This window comes from Glycine max, chromosome 11 (assembly GCF_000004515.6).
Source record: "Glycine max cultivar Williams 82 chromosome 11, Glycine_max_v4.0, whole genome shotgun sequence".
Lineage (NCBI taxonomy): Eukaryota > Viridiplantae > Streptophyta > Magnoliopsida > Fabales > Fabaceae > Glycine > Glycine max.
In genome coordinates, this window is record NC_038247.2 from 562,264 (window position 1) to 572,737 (window position 10,474).

Below are 10,474 nucleotides of genomic sequence, written 5' to 3' on the forward strand. Positions count from 1 at the left end.
GATTCAGCCTGGTTAGATTCATCTCGCTCTTGCGTTTTAGAATGCAAAGGTGCAATTACTTGCCATTTTTTTTCATAAGGAACGGAATCCTTTCAACGGCGCTGTTATCAGATTATGGACCCCAATTTTATATTTTAGCAGGATCAATTGCACCACTTGATGCTTTTATCACGGTAACCAAGAGAAGTAAAAATTGAATAAGCATAAACTACCTATTAATCGAATGTAATTTGATGATTGAGTGCTCAAGATTTTGTCGGATTAAAGTGATTCTAGGTTCTTACTTCTAACACAAGATAAACACTAGTTTCCTATCATATCAATTGTCAAACGCTAAACTAGAGCGGTTGAGCTCAATAATTAGCTGCACTTAGTTTGAATAGTGGATATATATGATACGATATGGATGTCCCGACCATGGCATCCAACTTTTTCGTCGGCACGTTCGATTCGGGAAACATGATTTTGTCCACTTTTCTTTTGCTACAGTGCACTAATTTAGAATCATACCTGTAAAAATTGGTTTGTATTTTGAAATGGGAATTATGAAATTGTGAAATTAGCAAATCCTCTCCAAAACACAGAAAAAACGAAAAAAGATTTTTAAGTTTATAAATTAATCATCGACCTAGGGGAAAATGGAAAGATAAGGAAGCATAAATCAAGCAGTCAAGCAAGCAGTTCTATGTGCTAAGCGTTGTTCATGATAGGCAGTCCACGGTATTGAAAAGAAAAAAGGTTGATAATATCATAATTGTAGGTTCTAGTTAGATAATTTTTTCTATAAAACTTTTATAGAAGTTAGAAAAAATCAAGTTTTTCTATAATTTTAGTTTACAGGAGAAACTTAATTTATCTAACTCTCTTATTTTTTTCTCTTATAACTATTTATAGAGAAATTTATACAAACAAATTTTTAATATTTTTTTTCTACAGTGTATAGCGATGATATCTTGTTTCAAACATATAATAAGAATATTTATTTTTATGACGAGGGTGAAGCTTTTTATAATAGGGAATCAATTTTATTTGTGGATACAGATTACAGATATAAGCTGAATGGACGGAAACTGTCCGTTTAATCCATTATCAATATTAGCAAATATTTGATATGTATGAATTACCCCCCTCTATATATAACTTGACTAATAATGATCCGAAATTAATAATTAAGAAGAAGAATAAAGTAAAAACTCTATCAATTTTATTTTTTTAAAAATCTCCACTCTTTTTAAATAACGTAAAAGTAAAATAAACAAATTAATGAATCTTTACAAGAAATTAATTTAAACATTCACGTTAAAAATTGATTGCTGTAGGTATGGAATTTAAATTTATTTGTCCAAAAACTCCAAGTTAGTAAAAAAGAAACTAGTAGTTAATTACATGTAAGCACGGGGTGAGTGGTGACGATGAAAAGTTGCAAATTGCAATGATCCAACAGCGTACGTGGGTGGTCAGTGGCAGAGAGTGTGCCCACGTGGCAGATCCTTAACCTCACAGAGCAGAAAAAAGGTAGACAGCTTCATGTAACTGTTATACCAGGTCGTCTGGCTCTGCAACAAACAACTTCAGTCCTTCTCTCTCTTTTTGTTTTGTGGATCACACCAAACCAAACTGGTACGCTTCTCTCCTTTACTTCTCCATTAATTTCCTTAAAGCTTGGAAATCTAATCTATGAGTTTGGAGTGTAGGCAGCAGCTACACAACACAACACTCGTTTCCTAATTCCACGCCCTAATGTCTAGTCTTGCTATAGCATGATTTTGTATGTTCTTACCAACTCTAGCTTATCCTATGATATGATATATTGCCTAGTGTTATTTTCCTTGCTTGCCTTGTTGAATCAATGGTTATAGTCAAAATGTTTACAGATATGTAACCAAATGATCGAGTTCAATCCTTGCTTGCTGCTTCTAATGGAATCAAATTCCATTTCAAGGTGATGATGGTGACCTTGTTCTTTTTCCACACTTAAATCCCCACGTGATGCTCATAGGCTCTCTGTGTCATGAGGAAGTGTCCGAAATAAAAAAATTATTCATAAACCTGTACCTAGCAACTTGAGCTTTTGGTATGTCTTATGATCCTTCACATTATCCGTGTCAATAAATTATCTTCAACCTTCATGTTATCCTGCATATTTGATAAGTAATACTTATTGCATTTGTGAAACACTTGGCTTAAGAATGTTGCAGAAAGGAAACAAGTTAATATAATGGTCCATTGTTGAAACACTTCAATTTGCATGGGAAAAGGTGAAACAAATGTATCTATCCAGCATGTCATCTAGTACGATGCATCTTAGAAAACTGATTAATCAGTAATCCATAAATATTATTCAGTCAAGTAATTTGGTGTTAGGCTTAGTGTTACGCAATCAGCCTCAACATTCACCCTGCATTCAGAAAATTTCATTATAAGAGCTACGCTGAAGGTTAATTTTAATTGTAATAATATTTCAGGACCTTTTTGTCAAGAGTTTATCCTTCTGAAGATGAGTGCCGAAAACGAGAAAATAAAACCAAAGACTGATATTGAACTCTTTCTCAATAATGCTAACCAGTGCGTTTGGAAAAAATTGAATAATGACTCAGGTGCAGGTGCAAATGCAGCCTCCAGGGAGGATATGACACTTGCTGCCACTGACCCCCTATCTGAAATAGTTTGGTCTCCAGATAAAGGTTTGAGTCTTAAATGTGCCGATTCAAGCTTTGCTCATAAAAATAGTTCTCCTTTTCGGGATTTTGGAACAAGCTGTATGGTTTTTGCTCCGCCACAAAATTTTACTGGCAGCAGTTCTACCACTGATAAACCTTTAGATGATGATTTTGTGAAACCTATAGCAGTTGTATGTGCCAAGAGTGATATTGCTGAAGCAGATGCTCCTACTATGCCTCCTACAGGTGATTCAGGTGTCAAGGCCAAGAGTAAAGCCTATGAAGAAGATGATATAGGTAAGTGTGTAGATGAAAGGAAAGGAGGCTTTACAGTATATTTTTGGGTTCAAATAAACCTTACTGAAGGACAAAGAAATACATCTATTATCCTAATTAGTTAAATACTTAACTGGGACTTGTGAGTTTGAATTAGTGTCTTTCTGGTCACTTTTTCCTCGAATCATTTTCTCAATCCTACGGAATTCTCACCTGGCAGGATCTGTTGGTAATAAGGACAAAGTGAACACCGCAGCAACAGCACCTAATTTGCCTAATGATCAAAATGGGAATCTAACGAACAATTGGGAAAAGATTATTGGTGATCAAGCCAACATTGGAACTGATAAAATATCTGGGATAGCGGGAAACATAATTTCTGCTATTTCAGGTATGTGCTGTCATCAAAGTTGGTAAAGGTGAAAGGTGCCCTTAAGGCACAGAGTTTAATGATTTGAAAAAATATCCACCAAAAAGCAGACTTACAAAAAAAAGTGTTAAACATTACAAAAATCAAAACAGTTAAATATTTGACTTTTTTGCATTAGTTTTCCATATAAATTAACTGTTCAAGCATAAAATTCACAGTAAAAATAAAAGGTTATGATGCTCAATTTACAAGTCCTTAAGATGCTTGTTGGTAAGATCCCCAAATTCTTACTCCTTAGTATCACAGCTGGCAAGTTACATGGCTGGTTTTAGAGAATTTTAGTTGTTATCCAGAAAGGCACTTCTACAAGAGGCACTAACCCCTTCTAGCTTCCTTCCTTAGGTGCATCTTTTTGGTGCCTTTTTAAGTACTGGGAGGATAAGAATCCGTACTTTTCAGTATATTTGTCACTCATGTTTGTAGCAAATTCTAATTTGTTTAATAGTAGTATTTGTTACTGGTTATAACTTAATAATAAGAAAGAATGCCTGATAGTTCTGCAGGCTGTTTTTCTAAACACAGGCTCTGAAATTTTAAGCATGTCCTTTCTGTTTAAGGAAGGAAATTTATTGAAAATATCAAGTTCTTCATTTTTGTGCATAACTGAAATGTATTTGTCGATTTTCCTGCAGGCCAGGCTGACCAAGGGCCATTTAATCATTTATTACTTCAATCAGATGAAAATAGACCTAGCATGGACCAAAATCCTTCTCCAGGGAGACATTCTGATGGAGGCGTAAATATTGGTCTCAAAAAAAAGGCTGTAGTAACTGATGATGACTTACATACTGCTGTTAAGCCTATAATTGAATACAAAGGCTCTGGTGCTCATGGGACTAATTTAGCATCCTCCAGCAGGAATCCTTTAGAAAAACTGGAATATAGTGCAGAGAATGATTTACAAACTTTCAACTGTGAAGCTGGTTGTGCTGGAACAAGCGAAGTTAATGTTAATGAGTCTGAAAACAAATTTCAGGACAATGAAATGATGCTACCATGTGATAGCAGAATTCATATGGCAATAAACAAAGGCAAGGAAAAATCCTTATCAGATGGGGATGCAAATGTAATATTATCGAGGGAGGAGAATGACAGTCATTCAAGTGTTGAGAGCTGTAACAGTGCTGGCTTTTTTTCAACAGGTAAGAAGAGACGTAACTTTCAACAACAGTTGATAATTGGGAGTAAAAGAGTCAAAAAGCAAATTGAAGAATCTTCTGGTTTCAAATCCTATGTTAAACAGGATAGCTCATTCATGAACTGGATTTCAAACATGGTGAAAGGACTCCAACAATCAATTCAAAATGATTCAAACACTTTGGCTCTTACCCTTACAAATCCAGATCATCATAATCTACTGCCTGACGAGAAACTTTTCACATGCAATATGAATCAAGATCCCGAGCCAAAAAATACAGGATTCAAGTCCTTTTTTCAGTCCATATATTGTCCAAGCTTGAAGAATGGAGGAACGAGAATGTCTCATCAAGAAGGGAAGAGTAGTGATGATTTAGAGCCAGGTAACATGGAACATGGAATAGATGCTACTCCAATAACCTATTGTGCAGAAAACAATAGCCTTTCCAAACTGCGTTTGCAATCAAATAAGTTTGAAGTATCTATTGGGGGAAATGATGCCGGTCCGTCCTCGCAGCCTAAGGTCAAACCTCTAAATTTTTTTAACTGTCAGGAAAGCAGCAAAAATAACCCAGTGGAGACTAAAAATTATTCCATCTTGGGCCATAGTAAGGACAAGGAAGAAGTGGCATCACATTCATCTTCAACCAAACAAAATACAGATGATAATGATAACATCGATTCCAATGCACTACCTGATAGAAAGGAAGAAGAGAATATTTGTCACAGAAGAGATAATCTGGGAAGTCTGTGGATAACTCGTTTTTCTCCAAAATTCACTGCTCCCTTGAGAGAACAACCTGCCAATGACACAGAGGCCTCTACTGATCTTAAGGAAGATAAGGGAAATAATGATCATAAATCAATGTATATGTTCAAACCCCTTTCATCTTCCCCAGGGCTCAGAAATTTAGAGCCAATGGCTTCAATGTTTGCAAGGAGATTTAGTGCCATCAAACATATCATACCAACAAATGCAACAGATACTACCACACAGGTAAATATGTTGTGCTTGTTTTGTGGAACAAAAGGACATCAACTCTCTGATTGCTCGGCTATTGCAGAAAACAAGCTAGAAGATCTCCAGAAGAATATAGATTCATATGGAGGACTGGAAGAACATTCTTGTCTATGCATCAAATGCTTTCAGCCCAACCATTGGGCAATTTCATGTCCCACTTCAATCTCAACTAGGAAACATGAACTGAAAGCTAATGCCTTGGTCAATGATTGTGGAAAACAAAAACATTTAATCCCAAGCAATGAAGAGAGTGCCAGGCTGTTGACTGATGAGGATGACCGAGTTTTATCTGGCGGTTCTATTAATGATGAAACAGATCAACGAACAGGCCAAAATATTAATTTGAAGCTGAAATCAAATGAAATTATAACCCATAAGGTAGGGTGCAATGCATCATTCCAGAAATACTGTGGTTCGAGTTTAGAGGAAAACAAATTCAGAGAAAATCCTATATCTTCTCCATCCAAATTGACTGAAAGGCAGATTTCACATGTGCCAAAGAAAATATTTGATGCAGTAAAAAAACTTCAATTGTCCCGCACTGACATCCTGAAGTAAGTAATACTAGCCAACTAACTTATACTTTGTCATTTCATGTAAATGAAGCCAGTTATCATGTGGCTTTATGGTCCATGCGTAACGCATATACTATAAATAGCCTATGATAATTTCCATATTACATCAATGATGCATATTAATTCTTCTTAATCCCAGTATTCATGCTTAAATCATAATGCATTGGCATAAGGGTAGATGTCAGATATATAAATCAGTAGTTTGCACATCCTTTTTATTGCAAAAAGTTTTCATATAGAGAACCTTCTTTTTCAACAGTTGGCAATTTTCTTTTCCTGCATTTTTATTGTTTCTCATGAAAAGAGGTATTATACCATTGTGCCTTGCACAACCTGATTAATCAAACATTTCAGTAAACTGAAAGTAGAGTGCAGCTTCATGAGTTGAATTTCTCTTATCATTAGGTCGTCACCATTTACTCCTTTCTCATCTATATGATCATAGGAACTTCACAAAAAAGTAGGAGAATTGTGTTATAGAGTAACCTTTCCATTTTTATGTGAAAGATTGGACTTTTAGAAACATTTTCACAATGTCCTGATAAGATCACAATTATAATGTAACAATTCAAAGATATTCACAATAATTCTTACTCCAGCAAAAATATAAATTATCCAACTAAAGCAACACAGAAGTTAACTGAAATAGAAGATAAGTTGGCCAACAAATAAATTGAATTAAAGATGAACCATGTATAGACCAAAACCGGGCATACAATCACTAGGTACAAGAATGGTAATAGAAATAAAAAAAAAAAATAGGGAAGAACAGGAAATGAGATTACATATATGCCACCAAAAGTTACCTGTAAAATATTTATTTATAAGTACACTTCTTATGCCTCTTGGTATTGATTAGGAAGGAGCCTTTGTGTTGCTAATTTCTGTAGCAGGTTAAGTATTAACTGAAAATAGAAAGGAGAAATGAAACCAACCGGAGTGTATAAAATATCATTGGCAGAGACAGAGATGTATATTTGTGATAAGTTATCATAGAGTATACTTCTCTTATAAAACAAATGAATCTTTGTGACTTTTACTGAACAGAATGTCCTTTACACCAGATGCATCAATACTCATGGGTCAATCTCACAACTAGATGGTTTTTTCTTGCGCCTGCGGCTTGGAAAGTGGGAAGAAGGGCTAGGGGGAACTGGATACCATGTGGCATACATAAATGGTATAATTAAAATCATAACTTGTTATTTGCATGTAAAACATGCATTTACTTGTATTACTTCACCACATTACAAACTTCCCTGGAGTTCTTTTCATGAGACGTCATTACTGCTGGTCTTTTTTTTCATTAATACAAGGTTTTTATTCCTTTTATTTTTGTTTTTTCTTCTTCCTTGTTCTGGTTTATCTAGAGACCCAGTCCCAGAGACAGTGCCCAGAGCAGAATACAAGAAAATGTCTCTCGGTGAAAGTGGGGAGTATCAAGTGTATGGTTGAAAGTCAGTATATATCCAATCATGATTTTCTTGAGGTAATTATCAATGATTATTTATTAGCTTCTCCACTCGTTTTCATTGTGTTCCTATTGGTATTGAAGCTATTGGTTTCCGTATCATTTTGATTTTTGACTCCATAAACTACTGTGAGATTCAGGCTATGATAAATTATACTAGATGGAATGGATTGTTGGGGAAACAAACCCTTTTAGGCACACAGAGGATCAAAGATAGAGCACACCAAAAACAACACCATAAAATAGAAAAATCGGAAGAACACATCAAAGGATAAAAAATGCTAACTACAACTCCATAAAATAGAAAAATAGTAGAACACAAATTTAATGTGTTCGGCACTTCCTGCTTGTGTCCATGGAAATATCTTAATAAATATTCATTATCACAAATAAGATTTCAAATTTTCTAGAAAAACTTGAGAGAACCCTCCCTATTAGATGACCTGCCTCACTACAGTAGCGCTTTCTCTCTTTATATGGACCCTTTTTATACACCTTGCATCCTACTTTAAAAATCAAATTGTGAACTGATAACATTCTAGATCTAAATGATAAGAATAATATTCTTATCTTTATCTAAACAACATCCTAAAAAATTTGAAGTTGGAAATTTGAATAATTCTCCCAACAACTCCTCCTCGATTAAAATTTTCAACTCCTGCTGTCAGGGATGTTCTTCGCAATCATCTTCATGATTTTTTCTCATCACGCTTCCACTCTGCAAACTTTGGTGTACTCCCCCCATACCTATTATCTCAATATTCTCCCATGAGTATTGGATGTAACACTTCCTATACTTGCACCCCATTAGCTACCGCCAATGGGACGAGAAATTAATAATAGGTGGTCTAAACCAACACCTGTCCATGGTCTCGACCAATCTCACAACAATATTTGTCAGAAATCAGATTGACATTGTCTTTTCCTTTTACGAGTGTAGCAACTGTGAATGATTGTCTTCCTAACTTTCCCTACTCAAATACCGGTAATGGAAAAGAAACAGCAAGTTTATCGTGAATCAAATTCCAATTATTATCTTCCTGGTGTTTCCACTACTGGGGTTATTATAGAAATGTAGTTAGATTTAGTTCAGTGATATACAAAATTAGCATCAACTCATGGAGTGGTTATCTAATTATTATTTTTCGGATATCTGCTTGAACATCACCTGATGCTATTTTCTCTCCTTTTGAGCAGGAAGAAATCACGGAATGGTGGTCCAACACCTCAGAAGCTGGTGCTGAGATTCCATCTGAAGAATATCTAATAGAAAAATTTAAAAAGAAAGAAATGTTAGGTCTCTAGGCATTTATTATATTAAATGTTAATATATTCATAAGCAAGTTTATTCTCACTCTTTTAGATAAAAATTTATGTTTCCTTTTTATTATCCAATTGATTGTATATCAAAGGAAGCTTAAAATTGAAGGTGGTGGTGGCAACTCATCATCATGATTTTGTGAATGCCATACCAAAACATTCCTATACAAAGAACTGCTTCATCCTACGCAATGAAAGTTATAGTAATTCATTACTCAGTATTTCTGCCTTGCACGTGACTTAGCAGTTTTTTTTATCCTCGTGGAAGTTCTGTTAGAATTCGAAGCTCCCTGGACCGTTCTATATTTCTCTTGAAGGTACTATTTGTTAGCCATAGGATTTAGATGTAATTCCAGGGCTTCCAGCTCTTGTTGAATGGGTACGTTTGGAAAACAAATACAGAAGGGAAGTATGTTAGTAGAAAAGGAGAGTATAAATATAAATAGCCTAAAAAATAACAAACGAACCCAACTCAGTCCAACCAGTTCATGTTTCATTGGGTTGGGATGTTGGATCTTAAAAATATACAAAACTGGACCTAATTTGTTTATTAAACGTGAAGAGTTTATATAATGAACTTGGTGAAGGCAAGGTCATGTGCCTGTAAACTTTGTGCTCTGTTTGAAATTAAAAGAATTGCTTGGCCAACCAGGCTAAAATTTAAATACAAGTACTGTAATATCATTCTGGAGCAGAAAAAAACTTCATGCACTCCCACTATTACATTTCGGAATGGATTTTCCATAATACAATGGGAAATGCAAGAAGAAGCAACGTGATAGCAGTTGTAAAGGAAGTGAACAGGGAATTAGACTAGTACCTTTGTCTTTAATTAGGATAAATTATACTAATATCTCCATGAGTTTAATCAAATTTCACTTGATGTCTTTATCTTCTTTTTTTTTTTACTCTATACAAATATCTCATAATTTATATAAAAAAAACACTATTAGCACCGTATACCTTTCCTGTTAATATAAACCTCCCTTCATTTTTTATGCAGATATATTAATTAGTTTGAACAAAATTATCTTTTAATTCACGTTAGGCTTGTATATATTGGACTGGCTTTGAACAACGTGCTTCAGATCAAAGGAATGAACGTGAACTCTTAATGAATCTAACAACGTCATCTAAATCAAGCTTCTAACATGACCTATCCTCATAATCTTGTATTGTTTTCTAGTTACCATGAATAAAATCAAACACACAATAGCAGTCACGCAGTTGACGCCAAGCAAGTTTTGCAATATATTTTTAAATAGCTAATGGTATTTCTATAAAGTTATAACCGCACACTTCTCATATCAATACAAGCTATTAAATAAAATCCTAGTCTCATCTTAATTTTCATAATGGGTATGTCCATATCTTACATCATCTACGGACTGATGGAGATTGGGAACGAGTTATACTATTAATTAAAGAAAAACCATCATTTAAGAACGATACGATGGATGGATTATAACGAAATCAATCATTTTCCACATCCTCAATCTCAAGACAACCTACAAGCAGGAGCTGGAACAACCTATATTGGAACTCATCTCATAATCGGCCATAAATTAAAAGAAGTGAGCAACA

At 34.7% G+C, this 10,474-nt stretch overlaps 1 protein-coding gene across 24 annotated transcripts; it reads left to right on the forward strand.

Annotated features, from left to right (window-relative positions):
• Positions 1-1,477: 1,477 nt before the first annotated feature.
• LOC100811424 (uncharacterized) lies at positions 1,478-9,111 on the forward strand. 24 transcript variants are annotated; one of them, XM_006590357.3, is made up of 10 exons: positions 1,485-1,620; positions 1,695-1,768; positions 1,875-2,074; positions 2,466-2,684; positions 2,850-2,957; positions 3,157-3,327; positions 3,999-6,078; positions 7,164-7,279; positions 7,470-7,588; positions 8,768-9,111. In XM_006590357.3, exons 4-10 carry the CDS (start codon positions 2,498-2,500, stop codon positions 8,873-8,875), a joined length of 2,889 nt encoding a protein of 962 aa, XP_006590420.1. In that variant the 5' UTR covers positions 1,485-1,620; positions 1,695-1,768; positions 1,875-2,074; positions 2,466-2,497; the 3' UTR covers positions 8,876-9,111. The 24 variants fall into 24 exon arrangements, 23 of the variants coding, with proteins under 23 accessions (XP_014619219.1, XP_006590414.1, XP_014619215.1 ...); XM_006590359.3 differs by having other exon boundaries at positions 2,907-2,957; XM_014763736.2 differs by having other exon boundaries at positions 1,486-1,620; positions 2,598-2,684.
• Positions 9,112-10,474: the final 1,363 nt, after the last annotated feature.

Bases quoted from the DNA above. Each gene is read 5' to 3' on its own strand.
- LOC100811424 (XM_006590351.3), top strand. From the start codon at position 2,498: ATGAGTGCCGAAAACGAGAAAATAAAACCAAAGACTGATATTGAACTC. The intron at 6,079-7,163 runs GTAAGTAATACT...CCTTTACACCAG, and splicing joins TCCCGCACTGACATCCTGAA to ATGCATCAATACTCATGGGT. The intron at 7,280-7,469 runs GTATAATTAAAA...TGGTTTATCTAG, and splicing joins CCATGTGGCATACATAAATG to AGACCCAGTCCCAGAGACAG.